A 19,851-nucleotide genomic window follows, 5' to 3' on the forward strand; every position below is an offset into this window, starting at 1 on the left:
AATCTTCCGACGATTGAGCACATGGCACGCACACACCTAATTGGAACTGACATGAGCAATCACTTGAAGAAGAACATGACGGTCAATGGCTATAATGTCCTCAGGGCTGGGGGAGAGATTTAAAATGATTATAGAAACTTCAGTATGTGTGCGCTTTACTGAGTATTCATGTGCTACTTGATTGTAGATCTTCATCCTTCTTCTCTTCCCCTTCCTTTTTGCCAGTTTTTGAGTATCACCTGTGCTATTTTGCATTCAGATTTTAAACTGTATCTATTTTTGTATGAGAAGCTTAGCAGATTTTGCATGCCCAGTTTAGCCTTAAAAATAATGTTCTTTTTAGGGCTGTCGATTAAGCACAGTTAACTCACGCGATTAACTCAAAAAAATTAATCATGATAAAAAAATTAATCGCAATTAATCGCAGTTTTAACTGCACTGTTAAATAACAGACTACCAATTGAAATGTATTAAATATTTTGGATGTTTTTCTACATTTTCATATATACTGTATTCTGTGTCGTAATTGAAATCCAAGTGTGTATTATTTTTTATTACAAATATTTGTACTGTAAAAATGATAAACAAAATAAACACTATTTTTCAATTCACCTCTTACAAGTACTGTAGTGCAATCTCTTTGTCGTGAAAGTGTAACTTACAAATGTAGATTTTTTTTGTTACATGACTGCACTCAAAACCAAAACAATGTAAAACTTTGCAGCCTACAAATCCACTCAGTCCTACTTCTTGTTCAGCCAATCGCTGAAACAAACAAGTTTGTTTACATTTAAGGGAGATAGTGCTGCTGTCTTCTAATTTACAATGTCACCAGAAACTGAAAACAGGGATTTACATGGTACTTTTGTAGCTGGCATTGCAAGGTATTTACATGCCAAATATGCTAAACATTAGCATGCCCCTTCATGCTTTGGCCACCATTCCAAAGGACATGCTTCCATGCTGATGACGCTCATTACAAAAATAAGTGTTAATTAAATTTCTGACTGAAATCCTTGGGGGGAGAATTGTATGTCCCCTGCTCTGTTTTACTTGCATTTTGCCATATATTTCCTGTTACAGCAGTCTCAGATAATGACCCAGCATATGTTGTTCATTTTAAGAACACTTTCACTGCAGATTTCACAAAACGCAAAGAAGGTACCAATGTGAGATTTCTAAAGACAGCTACAGCACTTGACCCAAGGTTTAAGAATCTGAACTGCCTTCCAAAATCTGAAGGGGACGAGTTGTGGAGCTTGCTTTCAGAAGTCTTAGAAAAGTAACACTCCGATGTGGAAACTACAGAACTCGAACCACCAAAAAAGAAAATCAACCTTCTGCTGGTGTCATCTGACTCAGATAATGAAGATGAACATGCGTCGGTCCGCACTGCTTTGGATTGTTATTGAGCAGAACCTGTCATCAGCATGGAGGCATGTCTTCTGCAATGGTGGTTGAAGCATGAAGGGACATGTGAATCTTTAGCACATCTGGCACATAAATATCTTGTGATGCCAGCTACAACAGTGCCACGAGAAAGCCTGTTCTCACTTTCAGGTGACACTGTAAACAAGAAGCGGGCAGCATTATCTCCTGCAAATGTAAACAAACTTGTTTGTCTGAGCGATTGGCTGAACACAAAGTACGACTGAGTGGACTTGCAGGTTCTAAAATTGTACATTGTTTTATTTTTGAAATCAGGGGGTTTTGTACATAATTCTACATTTGTAAGTTCAACTTTCATGATAAAGAGATTGCATTACAGTAACTGTATTAGGTGAATTGAAAAATACTATTTCTTTTGGGTTTTTGCAGTGTAAATACTTGTAATCAAAAATAAACATAAAGTGAGCACTGTACACTTTGTATTTTGTGTTGTAACTGAAATCAATATATTTGAAAATGTAGAAAACATCCAAAAATATTTAAATAAATGGTATTCTATTATGTTTAACAGTGCGATTAATTGTGATTAATTTTTTTAATCACTTGACAGCCTTAGTTCTTTTAAATGTGGGTTTTAATCAGCCGCTCTGAACTATCCTAATTCCAAATTAGTTTAAGAAAACAATAGCTCTTAAGCAAAGCAAACCACACAATTTCTTCTTAAACTTATTATTATCAATCTGTTTTTTTGTAAGGATGAAAACACAAGAAAACTGAATATTACCTCGGCTTTTGGCAGCTTCCTTCAAAGCAGTTAGGACTTGAGGCTTCAGGTCATCAGAAAGTAATCTTCCTTCAAGGCCTGGGAAGAGGGACCTAGCATGGCATTGAAAACAAAGAAGTATTGATCTTAGTATCCTTATCCAAGTCATTTATGTTGTTGTTCAATAGTTTCAAATACTGTGAAACAAATTATATATGTATTTGCCTATATATTTCGAAAAGTTTTCCTTTTGCAGTATTTTCTTAAAAAAACAAAATATTTATAAAGCAACAGAGAATCCGAAGAAAATTAACCTTCTAACTATTCTGTACTTTTGACAGGTGGTTTAAGAGCGTTCTTGTTAAAGATACCAGGTTTACAACTTGAAGACATTCAGATTGATTTTAATGTAGTTATACTCTAGAAAGAGACTTTTAAAATAGCTTCCTAGGGTTCTATGTCTCTCAGTGAACTGATATCAGAGTATAAACATGTAGGGTATGTAACTGCTAGCAATGAAAACTTCACCTGAGACCTGAAAGTCAGGCTGTGCTCTTCCTGGCTCTGAAATGACCAGCAACAAATAATTGTAAACCACCAATAACCATGGTAAAGGTTGGATGAATAGATTTTGTGCTTCAAACGGTCAATTTTCATGTCACAAGCCACAACACTTCAAGTTACCCTACATTACCTTATAGGTAGTGGTGGGGAGGAGCCAATGGTCATGATACATGTAGGTACCAATGATATAGAGAAAGATAAGAGAGAAGTTCTGGAGGCCAAATTTAGGCTGGTAGGAAGAGATTAAAGTCCATGACCTCCACGGTCACATTCTCTGAAAGGCTTCCAGTTCCATACAAGGGGCCAGTACGTGGATGAAATAATGGAGAAGGGAGGAGGGATTTAGGTTTATTAGGAACTGGGGAACCTTTTTGGGGAAGCAGTGGCTTAACCAAAGGAAGCACCTTAATGGAACCAGACTACTGGCACGTACAATTAAAAATGTTGTAGAGGAATTTTTAAATTAAGGGCTGGAGAAAAAACAAAAGGTGTGGAGGAACACATGGTCAGGCATTTACACCCCTCAGGGATGAATTTATTAAAGGGGGAACTCTGTATACTAGTAAAAAAGATAGGGAAGAAGTTGGTAAAGTGCAGGTAGAAGGCAGTGAGGAACAGTCAAATGTAACAGAATCCTATTTAAATATAACATGTGAAGGCAAGCAACTGAATATTGACAAAATTTACAAGTACTTATGTACAAATGCTAGAAGTCTAAATATTAAAATGGGTGAACAAGAGTGCTTACCATTAATTTGAGGACATTGATATAATAGGCATCGTAGAAACTTGGTGGATAATCACTGGCACATGGTAATACCAGGATAAAAAATCTATAGGAATGACAGAGTAGCTTGTGCTGTTGGGGGACTGGCATTATATTTTAGAGAAACCGTAGAGTCAAATAAGGTAAAAATCTTGAATGAAACAACCTGTATCACAAATTCTCTATAAATAGAAATTCCATGCTTGAATAAAAAGAGTAAAGCAATAGGAATATACTACTGACCAGATGACAGTGATTGTAAAATGCATAGGGAGGTCAGAGAGGCTACAAAACCAGAAAGAGCAATAATCATGAGTGACTTCAAATAGCCTCATATTGACTAGGTAAATGTCACTTCAAGGTGTGATGCAGAGATAATGTTTCTAGACACCATATATGAGTGCTTCTTCAAGTAGTTAGTTCTGGAACCCACAAAGAGAGAGCTAATTCTTGATTTAGTCCTCAGTGGAGCACAGGATCTGTCCAAGAGATAACTATAGCTGAACTGCTTGATGACAGTGACCAGAATGTAATTAAATTTAATGTCTTTATAGGGAAGATAATACAAAAAACCCCACCCCAGTAACATTTAACTTTAAAAAGGACAGCTACACAAAAATGAGGATGCTTGTTAGACAAAAATTAAAAGGATTTGTCACAAGAGTTAAGCAGCATGGGGACTATATAAAAACCACCATAATAGAGGCTCAGACTAAATGCATATGCCAAATCAGAAAAGACAATAAGAGGACCAAAATAATGCCACCATGGCTAAACAGCCCATTCAAGGCAAAAAGCCATCCTTTAAAATTTGTCTACTAGTAAGGATAAAAAAAAAAGAGCACAACTCTGGCAGGTTAATTGTGTAAAAGTATAACAAGGCAGGCCAAGAAAGAATTTGAAAAGCAACTTGCTAAAGATGCAAAAAACAACAGTAACAAATTTTTTTAAGTACATCAGAAGCAGGAAGCGTGCCAATCAGACAGTGGCCCCACTAGACGACAAATGTATTAAAAGAGAACTCAAGGAAGACAAGGCTGCTGCAGAGAAGCTAAATAAAATCTTTGCCTCAGTCTCCACTGCAAAGGATGTCGGGGAGATACTCACATCAAAGCTATTTTGGGGGGGGGCAACAAATCCAAAGTACTGTCCCACCCTAACGTGTCAATAGAAGAAGTTTTAGAACACACTGATAAATGTAACAGTAATAAGTCACCAGATAGTATTCACTAAGAGTTCTGAAGGAATATGAAATTGCAGAACTACTAACTATAGTATGTAACCTATGGCTGAAATCAGCCTCTGTATCAGATGACTGGAGAGCTGCTAATGTAACATCGATTTTTTAAAAAGGGTTCCAGAGGCAATCCTGGCCATTACAGGCTGGTGAGCCTAATTTCAGTATCAGTCAAACTGGTAGAAACTATAGAAAGAAATGAATTATCAGACACATAGACAATTTGTTAGCAAAGAGTCAACATGACTTTTGTAAAGGGAAGTCATGACTCACCAATCAGAATTATTTGAGCATGCCAGCAAGCATGTGGACAAGGGTTATCCAGTGGATATAATGTACTTGGACTTTCAGAATGCCTTTGACAAGGTCCCTTATCAAGGGCTCTTAAGCAAAGTAAGGAGTCATGGGATAAGAGGGAAGGCCCTCTCACGGATCAGCAACTGGTTAAAAGATAGGAAAATAATGTAGGTATAAATATCCATTTTTCACAATGGAGAGGTAAACAGTGGCGTCCCCCAAGGATCTGTATTGGGACTTGTGCTGTTCAACATACTCATAAATGATCTGGAAAATGAAGTGAATAGTAAAGGGCAAAAAGTTGCATATGACACAAAATTACTCAAGATAGTTAAGTCCAAAGTTGACCGTGAAGAATTATTGGGGGATCTCACGCAACTGGGTGAGTGGGCAACAAAATCTCAGATGAAATTCAGCACATATAAGAGCAAAGTAATGCACATTGGGAAAAATAATCTCAAGTTATATATAGTGATGTGTTCTAAAGTAGCTGTTACCACTCAAGAAAAAGATCTTGGATTCTCCATGGATAGTCCTCTGAAAACTTCAGCTCAGTGCTCATCAGTGATCAAAAAGGCTAACAGAAGGTTAGGAACTATTAGAAAAGGGATAAAAGACAGAAAATATGCCACTATATAAACCCAGAGTGCACCCACAGTTTGAATACTGTGTCCAGTTCTGGTGGCCCCATGTCAGAATGAATCTAGTGGAACTAGAAAAAGTACAGAGAAGGACAACAAAAACGATTAAGGGTAGCATCCATATGAAGAGAGATTAAAACACTGGGACTGTTCATTTTGGAAAAGAAACAACTAAGGGGGGATATGACAGAGGTCTATAAATTCATGGAGAAAGTGAATAAGGAAGTGTTATTTACCCCTTCACATAAGGTAAGAACCAGGGGTCTCTCAATGAAATTAATAGGCAGCAAGTTTAATACAAACAAGAGGAAGTACTTTTTCACACAATGCATAATTAATCTGTGGAACTCATTGCCATGGATATTGTGATGGCCAAAAGTATAACTGGGTCCAAAAAACAACTAGATAAGTTCACGGAGGATACGTCCCTCAATGGATATTAGCCAAGATGGTCAGAGATGCAGCCCCATGCTCAAAGCAACCCTAAACCACTGATTGCAAGAAGCCAGGAGAGGATCACTCCAAAACTGCCCTGTTCTGTACACATTTCGTTTGGCCCAAAAGAGTCTCAGCCCAGGAATACAGAAGAATTCCCTCTCAAGAGACAGGGAGTTGTAGTTGCTCAGGCGAACCAGACTGAGACAACAGAAGCTTGCTGACCTAGACAAACACAGGCAACTTGAACAGAAAAGGAGAGTATGTCATGTCCATGGGACCCAGGAATAAGGACATAATGGTGTGTCTTATTAGGGTCCAGCAGACAACCAGATGTGAGTATGATGGTCCCCATCACTCTGCCTGAAGCGTGAGTCATTATGATGCTAAAGGTTATTCTGGGATTCTGGCTGTGGGGATGTGGGAAGTTTTTCCTTGATGTGTTGTTTTCTGTAATGATGTAACAGAGTTGAGCCCGAGGGGTCAGGCACAAGCTCACCACAGCCAGCGGGTAAATCCTCACCAGTGAAACTGAATCAGTGTTCAATGTGTCTGTCGCACATCTAAAAAGATACGGTGGACCGAGATCTGCTAGGACTGAGGGGACCCTGGCACAGCTAGGTAAATAGCTGTGGGCCAGCACCCCGCTGAAAGCAGGGAAAACGGATGAGTGGTAAGACTCTGGCACAGCTGGGAAAGCTGTGGGACAGTACTACATTGAGGGCAGGGAAACTGAAGCAGAGCTAGAAATGGTTGTAGCCCCAAAAACTGCTGGGTGCGGTAAGACATTGGCACAGCTGACGGTAGCGGTGGGTCAGAACTCTGCTGGGAGCAGGGCAGACTGAGGGTGGTAGGAGGTCTGGTTTCACACCTTCAGGGGTAACAGAAACCTTGACTGGCCAAGGTGACCTGCATGGATGTGAAGCAACTGCTGGGGGCAGTACAAATGTTCAAAAGAGGAAAGATGCCCCCTAGTCTATGGGTTCAGGGGAACTTTGAACTGACACTTGTGAAGTCAATGTCAGGGGGGAGGTGTGATATAGACGCTGATGGTGGTTCAGTACTCTGTGTTAGCAACTCCTGTCAGACCTGACATACTCAGTGTACCCCTACTCACTATTGTTATAATCTGTATCTAAAGGGTATCATGTAATAGGTCATTGGAAAACAAATTCACTGATCATTAATATTTTTGTGTGATGTTTATACAGACAATCCACAATAGATTATTCACACATGCTGAAGTTATAACTAAAATGTGTTTAAACCAGGCATGTCAAGGGGAATTGATGAACAGTATTTTTCCAGACAAAGGAATGTGGTTCCCCCCACTTAAATGTCTCCCACGTAAACTGAGCACAGTGTGATCCAAGACAAAGAAAAGCATATTTGCATGCCAGGCAAACAAAGCATCAAGAGAGCAAGTGGGGGAAAAGTGATCACTTAATCTCAACAAGGGAATGGAGACGGTACTCCCAGGAAGCCTCTCTGTCTTTTGAAGCAGGGTCAATGAACTTTGAGAGATACTTTTCAAAGCTTTTCTGATCTATAAAGAGAGGGTCAGAGAAGTTATCCTTCACCTGAGAAGACAAGGAAAACCAGCACTGTAGACTAAGAAAGTCTGATCAACCATGCTGTAAAAGGGGCTTGGTGAGAAACACTTCTTTGAACAACAGACTTAAATCATATTTTAGTCTTAGAAACGTATTTTTACTTTTGTTTGCTTGTAACCCTTTCTATCTTTATTCCTTATACTTGGTATCACTTAAACCTATGACTGATTGTTTAATAAACTTATTTTACTTTCAACATAAACCAACATAGTGCTATGATTGAAATAAGAGTGTTTGTTAAACCCCAGTTAAATTAATGCGTAGCAATGTGTTGTCTCTTTAAAGTAGCAATGAACTCAATGACTTCTGAGAATGTTTCAGGAGAGGGATGAACACTGCAGGGAGGCAGTTTTGGAGAAATTCAGGACTGGGATGTGTTGGTATCATGCTTCACATAGCAACTGGGCGGTGAAAGCCAGGGTGTCACATACATGCTTGTACGCTGGCTGTCAGTGTCTAAACTGTGAGCCACAGCTGCATACCATTTAAGGCCCCCAGAGTTGCAGGGCAGGTGGTGAGACAACCCCTTACTGGTCTAGGTTGAACCCCAAAATATCACAGATGTGCCTTTAATGTTGCTGCTCTTTTCCTCTACTTAAAGAATAATCCTCAATGTGATTTCACAGTTAATAGCAGTGGAATAGATAGGAACACTCAACACAGGAAATAATTTTTTTAAGGAGAAAATAATTAGACAAAACAGAAGTTCTTGAAGACAAAGATCTTATTTCCATATAATTGTACAACTGCAAACAAAGGAAGAGAATTTCAAAAGTTATATAGAGCAGTAAGGTTTCAATATAGAAAGTTTTAAAAGTTTTTCATAAGGTGCCAAAAACAATTTAGATAAATGGGTTAAACTGTATTCAGAGAAGTGGCAACACAAGGATCTAATTGAAAAATAAGGCAGTATTTTATAATCTTAAGTGCAGTACCATCACAGCTAGTCACTGCCTCCAGTATGTGGAGCCACTAAACTGACTGTGCAATACATTTTTGAAAAAAGCTTGTATTTTTGTAAAACTAGCCATTCCTGTATTTAATTTAAAACTATCTCACAGTAACAGCTAAGAGAGGTGGGAAAAGACTAGTGTCATCTAAAGCTTCATTTTAATAAAGCCTTAGCCAGGCCACTAGCAGATCCCTTGAACTGCTGCTCCTCTAGGATGCATGTTCTCAGCCTTCTCTTATTTCTGTTTCCCAGAAGAAGGCTAGTTTGAGAAAAGCTACCTGGTGTATATTTTATAACGACAGTCAATAATTCTTTATAAATTCTGATAGCCACTGACCTTCAAATCTTTCAAATACAGAAGTATATAAAATGTAATCTTGGGTTCCTTTTATGCATTATTTTATTATGTTAAAAACTGTGGTATGCTTATTCTAAATGAACTACTCATAAGCAGGTGACAGTTTGTAGTACTTAAAAATATTTAAACTGTGTTTCAACAAAATATAACAGTTAAAATGTTAAATATACCTTGGGTAATCTTCTGAGGTTATGTAAACTACATCTTGATCTGACACAGATGAGGAAAACGGAATAAAAATTCCATTTTGTAATGAGAGAAGCTCCAATCCAATAAGGTCACTGTAGACTCCATCAGTAAGCACGAATTCCAAGAGATGAAGCTTTTCATCAGCAGGGCCAGTGTGTCCAGATTTTCTCAACACCTGCCGCACTACAGCAGGAGTCACTTTTTTCACAGTTTTAGAGCTAGATACAGTAAGATGAACTGCACTAGCAATATTTGCTGGTACCTTAGCAATCTGGTTCCCTGAGCTCTGGAGGTAGTTGAGGACAGTTTGTGTGTATTCCAAGCTGTCATCCATGTCTGAGAAGCACACTTGCTCCACCTTTATCCAGTCACTACTAGCAGAATAAATAACTGCATTCTGGAGCAACTCTTTAAACAGAGGTTCTATGATTGGTTTCCAGTGTACCCTGATTTTGTTCTTTTCAGGCCATAGTCCATAAATTCTTTCAGCTGACAAAGGAAAATCTGAGTTCTTCTCAGTCTCCATTCGCTTGATAGCCTCCAAAATGAGAGTGGCATATGCTTTTGGGACAACATTCACTACAAGGAGGTCATTCCATAAAGCTGCTGGATCTCGCCACTGATCCAACTCTCGCCATTTGATACTCCTCCTATTGTCAGTCAAGCCAAAGAAACCACTAACATGAACTGGGAGACCAGTCTTGCTTTCCTCACCAGGAGGTAAAGGAAGAAAACAAAATGCTCTTCCTGAAAACTCTGCTACAGCTCCTTTTTCTTCCCCATTACTTGATAAAGACATAGCTATTCCAATAGTAGGGACAAACTTCAAGTCATCAGCCAAACAATCTAGTTCATTGCATATTCCTCGACCTCCCACACTGTTACATACTAACCAAGATGTTTTTTGTGCATCCTTCACACTCTCATCTTCTAAGACTATATTTACGTGATATGTCACACATGTTACGCTGTTGCTTGGAACCCCTTTACAATATTGACTTATTGCAGTTCCTAGAATCTTGATGGAATTGGGTCGTTCATGTTTCAAGGCCTTGTTCTCACTAGCAGTTACTCTAAAAACCAGTCTCTCAATTCCATCAGCCTCCCTAACATGTAAGGAAACATCTTGCACACTTTTCAGGAACAGCAGCACTGTATCTGCATCTGTTCGAAAGGATTCAAACAGTTCCAGAACTTTTTGTTTGTTGTACAGATTGCTACTCAGTTGGGAAGGCTGTAGGCGAAGAGGGAAACGAAAAAATGTACCAGGAAAGTTTCCATTCTTGAAGGTTTCCTTAGTGCTACCAAATACACCAATGAATGGTGCAAACTGGTCTGTAAATTCAATAATTTCTTTGCTGTCATCCTTTAGGTTCCAACACTGGCCTGATTCATGGGGTCCAAAAAGTGTTTGATGGGGATCCAACATTCCAATCTGGTCACCACTGAAGATACTAGGGACATCTGCACAAGTGAAATCCAACAAATATGAATAACCCCAAATAACAAATCTGAATAACCCTAAAATATTCTACATTATCCATACCTTAAACAGCTTTAGCCATTACAATCAATTAAATTGTCATTTAAAAATTATAAATTGCCCTTATTTATCAAAAACCCAATCCTACTAATGGACGACGATCCATATTCTAGTAGAGAAAATACTATATAATAATATCTTACGATGTACAGGATCCATTTATGGAAGGCATAACAGAGATAAATTACATAGGGCAAAACTTTATTTGATCAAAGATTTGACACGCTAGTCTCAGAAACGAAATACTACCTAGATATCGAACACCAGTTGTCTATACTTGCCTTTCTTTTGCCATGCCAGCTTCAAATTATAATAATCCAGTATTATACTGATATGTAATCCATCAGAATGAAAAACTACTAATCCTTCCATGTGGCATAACCACAACAGAATACAAGTAAATGTATTGAATGCAACATTTTTAGGGGTGCAAGTCAAAAAATGTACACATTTTTAAGAGGAGAAGGCAGAGATCTGTATCCAGATTTCTATACACAGCATATTAATTCAATGCACATATATGAATGAAAGAAAGGACTATCAAATGAAATGGTAAAACAATTTTACAAAATTTATTTTGCAGAAATAAAAGATCCAAATGAAAAAAAGATGCCTGTAGTTAAGTGCTACCAGCTTGTGGAAGAGCACATTATGACTCATTAGCAATATATTAGGGTATTTTTTGTTTTATACAATCAATGTGAACATCCTCCTGTTAAATAGCAAATTGTATGTGATGGTTATACGATCGAAAAGTACTTTTTTTGGTATGAGACAAAATTAGCATTGTTTATTGATCTCTATTTCACATTTATATACATGTAGGACAAAAATCAAACTGCACAAAGCTTCAGTCTTCGCTTATTGTATCTTATTTAAATTTAGAGAAGTCTGTTAAACATCCATCCTGTGCTCTGGGCATCACTTATATAAACTAAAAATGCACAATTCAAATAATATAACATAGAGGATTGTTCACCCCACATTGACATCACCAGCAAAATATAGTGTCAATAATAAAATAAACCCCTCCAATTCTCAGCCTACACTCCCTCTAAAAGCCTGGAAAAAATACGGACTTTATAGCATGCCCAGAAGATTAAAAAAAGATGGGCTGTGATGGACCATGGGTAGATGGAATGCATTCCAATGTCAAGGACCTTATCCAGAGAACACCCTGCCAGCATCCTTATGTTTGATGTGTATATGAGACTAAACAAATCTTAATGTTAATATTTTTATTTTTAAAGGCGCTACACACAGTACCTGTTATATGATATACTGAATTGAACCCAATTCCAAATCTTCCAACTTTCAGGGGATCATCTTTTTTCTTGCTTCTTGCTATTTCCTGTATGCCATGCCAGTCCTCAAGGGTAAAAACTGCATTGTTGTATACATAAAGTGCTGGCCCTAAAAAATAAATAGGCACACGTATGGCAATTCAAAAATAGCACACTTGGGTCCACCTGTTTAGTTTCCAGGAAGTAAATTTACTAAATCAAGAAAGCATTTTTGAAAGGTAACTACAGATGTGCAAATTAAATGAGGAAGCTGTAACTCAAACTGGTATTGGAGAAATGAAACTAAGATCTGTTGGGAAAGTCCAAAGAGATAAAGAGGAACTTCTGCAAAATAAAAACGGTAAACAACATATTTTCTTCTCTTTCTCTTCAGAGACACAAGTCCATCAACTGAATTGTTCGATTATTTTAGATTCCATGAAATTTTTAACACACACCATATAATTTTGGTTTACTACCTACCATTTTCTGTCATACAAGATAAACGAAGGTCATGTTGAGAAAGAGCTTCAGGAAACTTCAGGAAAGCAGTGACCATGGGGGTCATACAAGAATCCTCTTATAACACTGAATGTTCTGAACCTAGATTATAAAAGAGCTGTGCGGCCCCAAACACTTCAGTTCCTTCAATAATTCTGAGAATCCTATTAGAGTAGAACAAAATACAAAATCGGAGCTGATAAAATTTGCACATGACACAAAGATTGGCAGAGTGGTAAATAATGATGAGGAAAGGACAGCCATATAGAGTGATCTGGATCATTTGATAAGATGAGTCCATGTGAACAAAATACATTTTAATATAGCCAAACACAAGGGCATACATCTAGGAACAAAGACTGTAGACCATATGTACAGAATGGGGGAATGCATCCTGAAAAGGATTTAGTTGTCACAGTGGACAAACAACTCAACATGAATCCCAGTATGATACTGTGGCAAAAAGAGGTAATGCAATTCTTGGATGTACAAAAGGGAAGTAATGACCAAGAGTAGGGAGGTGAATTTACTTCTGTATATGGCACTGGTGGGATCAATACTGGAATATCACATGGAGTTCTGGAGTCCACATTTTAAAAGCGATGTTGAAAAACCGAAGAAGGTATAGAAAAGAGCAAGAAAAAGAATTGGAGGACTGGAAAATTGTTAAAGGAGTTCCATTTGTTTAGCTTATCAAAAGAAATTTGAGAGATGACTTGATTATTGTGGGTAAGTACCTTCACAGGGAGGATATTAAAGAATCCTTTAGTACACAATCTATCAGAGAAAGCCAGAACAAGAGCCTACTGACTGAAAGTTAAAGCCAGCCAAATTTAAATTAGACATAATTTTTTTATCAGTGAGGATGATTAACCACTGGAATAAGCCGTCAATGGAAGTGGTGGATTCTCTAGCACTTGAATTCTTCAAATCAAGACTGGATTTCTTTCTGGAAAATATGCTTTAGTCAAACAAGTTACTAGGCTCAATAAAGGAGTAACTGGATGAAATTCTCTAGCCTGTGTTATAAAGGAAATCAGACTAGAGGATCTAATGGTCCCTTCTTAGCCTTAAAATCTATGAGCCCCAAGGAAGAAGAGAAAATGGACAGGTAGTCTGAAACACACAAAAGCAACGCTCTCAAAAATTATATTAGTGGTAAGCAACCATCGCTAGTAAAGTTGCCTCTATCCGTTCACACTTACAGGATTTGGCATCTCTAGCCAAACTGTGGAACCATATAGAAAAGCTGTGTCAGCTGCGGGAGTGCAATAGCACTCTCATGCTATGATCTCATCAGCCCCCTTCTACATAGATTCCAAGGCCAGAAGGGACCACTGTGATCACCTAGTTAACCACACCTATATATCACAGGCTACAGAACTTTCCTGAATTAATTCCTCATTGAACTAGAGTACATCTTTTAGAAAAAAAATCCAGTCTTGATTTTAAAATTGTGGTGGAAAATCCACCACAACTCGAGGTAAACTGTTCCAATGGCTAATTTCCTTTTAATATAAGAGAACATGCCCCCCAGCCCACCCCAGTTCCTCCTCTCAAACCCACACAGTCCTGAAATACAAAGAATTCCAAGGCAGAGGGAAGGCAGGTGGGTAATGTCAAATGCACCGAGACAACTCTCAAAGAACAACAATTACTAGCAAGTAATGCCTCTTTCTTTGAGGGCCTCTGTGCATTCTCACTTATGGGAGATAAGCAAGTAGTGTGCCCCATTACAGGACAGCGGATGAGGAGTTCTAGTCTAAAATGAATTCTAGCACTACTCTGCCACACTGAGCATCAGATCAGATTTCAAGTCCCATGAATAGTGCTTAGGAAAAAAACTTCATGTTACTGCTTTGCAAATCTCTGCAATGGTGACCTGTCCCAAACAAGATACAGAGGTAGCTGAAGGTGTAGAGGAGTGCATCTATAACCCAGATATAATGGTTTTCTGGCTAAAGAATAACAATGTTCAATATATTTCCTTATCTATTATGAAAGTCTGTTTACCTCTAAACTGGACCTTACACCTTTCCCTGTAGGCAACAGTCTATTAGATTTTCTAAAGGGCTTCATCCTGTCCAGGCAAAAGAGTGTAAACAGATCTCTTGTGGATGGGCATGAGGTCTGGGGAAGAAAACAGGGAGGAAGACATACTGTGACAGATGAATTTCTGAGGCATAAAGCTGAGGAATAGGTGGAGAGGTCATGAAGGCAATGAGTTCACTAACCCTTTCAAGCAGAGGTAATTGACATTACAAATGCTGTTCTAAGGAAGCTCAAGACGGGAACTCATAGAGTAGGTCCATTAACATTGTTAAAAGCAGGTTCAAGCTGCAGTCTGAAAAAGGACCTCTAGCGATGGGAAACACATTAGTCATTCCCTTGAGAAACAAAGAAGCAGAGGAATATGTTTTTCTCCCAATAGCATCCACTTTATGCCATTCTCTACCCAAGAGAACAGCCATGGACACCCTGCTACTGTTGGGGAGTTTCTAGGCTTCACAGACTAGTGTGGAATCAGCCGAGGGGTACTACATTAAAAAGTGATAACCCTCCAAGGACACAAGATACATATGTATCTCTCTGGTACTGGTGGGGACAACACTGAAAAGAGTCAAATATCTTTTGTTTGACTGAGTAAACCTGGGAATAAAGGAAAACAACCTTGCCCTTTGTCTGCCATTCCATAATGTTGAAAAGGACACAAGGTGTTTCTGGTGCTAAAACCCCAGTCAGTAACTGCAGGATATTAGCCATTCTCCCCATGTGCTCCTGGCATTTTCTTTTTCATTGGGCGGGAGACTAAAGAAGACCCAATTTGCTCTTCAGGGAACGTACCATCAGTATATTCTTCAATGGGAGACTGCTCCATCTCTTCTGAAATAAGCCTCCTCCCAACTGTCCTTTTGGAGCCAGGCTCATACCAGGCACTTTTGCCTTCAAGACCACCTGATGCCAATATCATCACTGACGCCAGTGTTGGTGCCAAAGTATTTATGGTGGTATCAAGCAAAACTTGCATAGATTCCTGAATGTAAGGCCACATTAACAACTGAAGAGGTCCTACATAAGGTCCATCCAGGAGGGTAGAATTAACAGTGAGGGAAATTGATTAGGCGCCCTCTAGCAAATTGGAGGAGTCTGCACAGTCTGTTCCCAGATAACCACATGCTCCTCAAGGATGTTCTGTACTGACACCAAGGATGAAAACTGCTGCGCAGAGCCAAGCAGCAGAGGTGTAGTCAAACACTTTGCCAGAGAACCCCCTGATATGACAGGGGAAATCAACAGCACTGGAGATATGTGCTGTATCAGTGAGATGTCCAATTTAATCGGCACTGGAGCCTCAAGCTGAGGAAAACAGCAGGTCAAAGACAGTGTCAGGACTAGTAAGGAGTCTCCAAAAATGACATGCATTGTTGTAGGAGAACAATGCCTCCTTTTCTTTTTCTCCTTGAACACTTTTTGTGGATCTGGGTGCTTCCTCTTCATTTTTCTTATTCCTGAAACATGGACATGAGAGGATCCTGAAGCCTGACTCTTGCTGGCGTCAATCAGGGCCTATTCCTGGGGCACCAAAGGCGTCTTTGATGTTGACATCAGCACAGACATAGGCCTGGGTGCCGAAGCAATTTGTTTTGATGGAGCCAAGTGGAAGGCTCAGACACAGCAAGCAATTGCCTCAGGGAGGTCAATCTTGGGTCTGACATAGAATCATAGAATATCAGGGTTGGAAGGGACCCCAGAAGGTCATCTAGTCCAACCCCCTGCTCGAAGCAGGACCAATTCCCAGTTAAATCATCCATGCAGGATGACTGACTGCAGTGGCAGGATGCATCTCCAGACTTTTGACAGAACACCTCAGCAAAGAAGCAGACCTGGAAATCCCTGAAGGAATTGTAGGATGGTTCAGCGGGAGGCTCAAAAAAGCCAACTACGCCAGCAATCTCAGCTGCCTGTCCTCCCTTGTCCATGAGTGAAAGCATGGCAAATTGTGTGCTGGGACACTACATAAGCTTCTCCCAGGTACATGAGCACTGAACATGGACATCTGGAAGATGAAGGAGCAGGATGCATTATGAAGCTCAGGACCTGATACAGCCTCAAGGATAAACTGAGGTAAGCAGCCCCCAACAACACTAATTAACTATATTATGATATTTTAACTATAAACTAAGAAAATACAAGAAGGAAGGCTATCTATAACTAGCTTGTGGATATAAGAGTAGTTCCTTTAGATACTTGCAGCAGGGGTGAAAGAACCAAGATGGGTGAAAGGCTGCACTCTGTTATATAAATAGCATGATAGCACTACTGCACCCCACCAGGGCACGTGGCTTTTCTATACAGTTCTGCAGTGCAACACTAGATGCATCAAATCCCAAAAGTGGAAATGCAGTGGGGCTCCTCAGAGAAGACTTTTTTCTTCTTCAAGATAGCCTCTATATATTCCTATTTGCAAGATTACAGCGAGTACTACAATCCCCAGGAAAGGGAGCTGACTTCTTTTTAAACAAGGACACTAAAACTGCTTTCTGAGAATGAGATATAGATGCCAAATGGAGAAAATGGTGCTACATAAATATATGAACCGCCCTCTAGGGTTCCTAAGTTGAAAACATTACAGAGGCACAGCATTTATATCATTTTAGAACTCTGCACAAGACATAGAACCTGTGCTAATACGCAACCTTCACAATATTCCAAAATAAGCCCCTTTTCAAGTATTTTCAACCTAGCTAATGTATAACATCCCAATGCTCAGACTAATCCACTTAAAGAGCCACTGTATGGAAATTGCATGCCCTTTAAAACAATCCCCAAAGCTTAAAGAGTCTAAGTAATTTACTAAGTGAACTAGCGCTATCTAAATAAAAACAAAAAACACTTTCAACTTCTAAGGTATGGAATCTAGCTTCCCCCGGGGAAGAATGAGACTTCAGGAAGAATACTAGGAGATTAATGACCTGAGGAAACTTAGGTAGTTTGGGCAGCTCTTTTATAACCTCAGCTCCAATTGTTCAGTCATGAGAGGGTGTTCATGTGCCCCAAACATGAACAGGTCTTCAGAAAGTTCTCAGATCTGTGATGCCAGTAGGCACATCCCAAGAACAAGAATATACAAATGCTAGCTCAGAGTAACAGTAAAATTTACCTCAGCCATTTTGTCAGATCTCAGTGAGACTTCTTAGACCCAACCTGCAAGTTATTCTCAGATTCCAACTTGAAATCTATGAAGCACTATTGTCTTATTATTGTTTGTATTCTAGGAGCATTTAAAGACATTGGTTGAGGCTCCATAGTATTAGGAACTGTCCAAAAATAGAAGGCCCTTCCCTAAACTGTGTACAGTCTAAAAGGCAAGAAAAACAGATATATACAAACAAATATGCAATATGGCAAAAGTTAAAGTACAATTCCCCAAACCTGTCATTCATATAACACTGCTACTCTAGTCCTATCTTTTGTTCACCCACCAGTCAAACTCCTTCACAGATCTCTCTTTTTTTTTAAAACCAACCTCAAGTGCCCTCCTCTGACCTAGCCCATAGAAAAACACTAGGCCTCATTCTGGTTGAAGGGATTAAAAAAAAGAAGAAAAAGAAACACCAACTGTCAGAAGTATATCACCACTAACTTGAGACATGAGTACAAAAGAATTTCACATTGCAGTTAAGTATTTATCTGAGGAACTGCAAAGAATCACACTTGTTGCAGTTTCAGTAGAGGCACCTTTATATTTAACTAAAAATTCTTTAAAGGACTGTCCCTCCCCCCACCTCTTTTTTTTACTAGCATTTCCTGGATTTCATTAAGAGTGTGGTCATTTTCAACCCAGTGCCTCCTACTACCATGCTGGGGTACTGGGAAAGTAAAACCAATGATTTACCAACACTATCACTTCTTTCCACACCTTGGGATTTTCCCTAAATGACTCCCAACCAAATACTTATCACTAACTCTACCTGAGGTACCTAAGCCTAAAACACTAAGATTGTAGATTACTGGTAGGCTTAATTTGTGTATGCAGATTGGTTATTGGCCCACTTAACTATTGGATTTGTGAAAAGCATCTGCTATATACAAATTTGAATAGTTGTTCATAAGGGTCAAATTCTGCCCTTGAGTGCATGGATTCAATTAGTGTCCTACTGGGCATAAATGGCAGACTACTGAACCACTGGGACTCACACACCACATATTGGAGAACATGAGCTAAAAATTATATACTTACCCTGGTATTGTGCCATGTCCTTCGACCAGAGAGATTCTGTTCCATATTGAGTCTCATCATACAAAAACCTAACCTCTGTGGCACCAGCATCTTCTGCATTCTGGATCAGTTCCTGAGAGCAAAATAACCTCCAAGTTATTACAATAATTTTATGCCTAACCCTAACTTTAATATTATACTTATGGCTTCCAAACTTGAATGTAGAAAATAATTATAGGTCATTGTCTAAAAAATGTTTCAATACATTTTCAACAAGTGTGATTTTCTCCAATTCGCTTAAATTAAAATAGGCATTTCTCCATTTTATTTTAGAGGGTAACTATCATACTCAAACACAATTTTAAAAATGTCAAATTATAAATTTTAACCTTATTAAACTATCACAAATTGGATTAAAACAGCAGTCTAGCAGTAACACAACATATGAAGAAGGGGATAAGATCACACAGTAACTTCAGACTGGAATCAAACAAGAAGCAATGCAGGGGCATTGTGTTGAGCTCTGGGTTGGGGGATGTCGGAGGTATTGAGTCCCATGTATTATTTTGCAGCAGCCCCTCTCTCCAACTCTGCTGAGAGCAGCAACTACTATCTTTGAAGGGAGCAGTATCCACCTCATTTTCAACATATGAGCAATCATAATAACTGAGGGATGAAGGAGGTAAGGAAGAATATAAAAAGGGGGTGATCCCTAGGACTCTGAGGCACCTCCTTTCCCTAGACCTGCACCACCACCCAAACATGAGTAATGTAATTTTTATTTTTCTATATTGAATTTCTACAATATGTGATTAGGACTATGTTTTTATTTACATACTTGATTTTTCATAATTCCAGGATAATATGGAAGTGACAATTAGCTGCAGTACTGTTAAATTACTCAGAGCAGAAGGCTTACCATAAAGGACAATATAGTCAAAAGAGCTTCAGTAATAGAAATAGACAGAAAAATTCTAACAGTGTGAGTATCAGTATATTAAGACCTAATCCTGCAAACACTCATGTACTTGCTTAAATTTGGAGGGACTACACATAGTAGTAGAGCTTAGCACACATGTAAGTGTTTGAAGTGTGTGGTT

At 38.9% G+C, this 19,851-nt stretch overlaps 1 protein-coding gene across 2 annotated transcripts in view; it reads right to left on the reverse strand.

Moving 5' to 3' along the window:
- Positions 1-18,803, reverse strand: part of SACS (sacsin molecular chaperone) — a 70,583-nt gene extending 51,780 nt beyond the window's left edge. For both annotated transcript variants that reach the window (XM_077809391.1, XM_077809401.1), the window contains exons 1-4: positions 18,773-18,803; positions 12,014-12,160; positions 9,186-10,668; positions 2,174-2,265 (exon numbers count right to left, since the gene is read on the reverse strand). In XM_077809391.1, coding sequence (XP_077665517.1) covers positions 2,174-2,265; positions 9,186-10,668; positions 12,014-12,160; positions 18,773-18,788 — 1,738 coding nt within the window. In that variant the 5' untranslated portion in view covers positions 18,789-18,803. The remainder of the gene's footprint in view (positions 1-2,173; positions 2,266-9,185; positions 10,669-12,013; positions 12,161-18,772) is intronic.
- Between the last annotated feature and the right edge of the window lie 1,048 nt (positions 18,804-19,851).

Source organism: Eretmochelys imbricata, chromosome 1 (assembly GCF_965152235.1).
Source record: "Eretmochelys imbricata isolate rEreImb1 chromosome 1, rEreImb1.hap1, whole genome shotgun sequence".
Taxonomy (NCBI): Eukaryota; Metazoa; Chordata; order Testudines; family Cheloniidae; genus Eretmochelys; species Eretmochelys imbricata.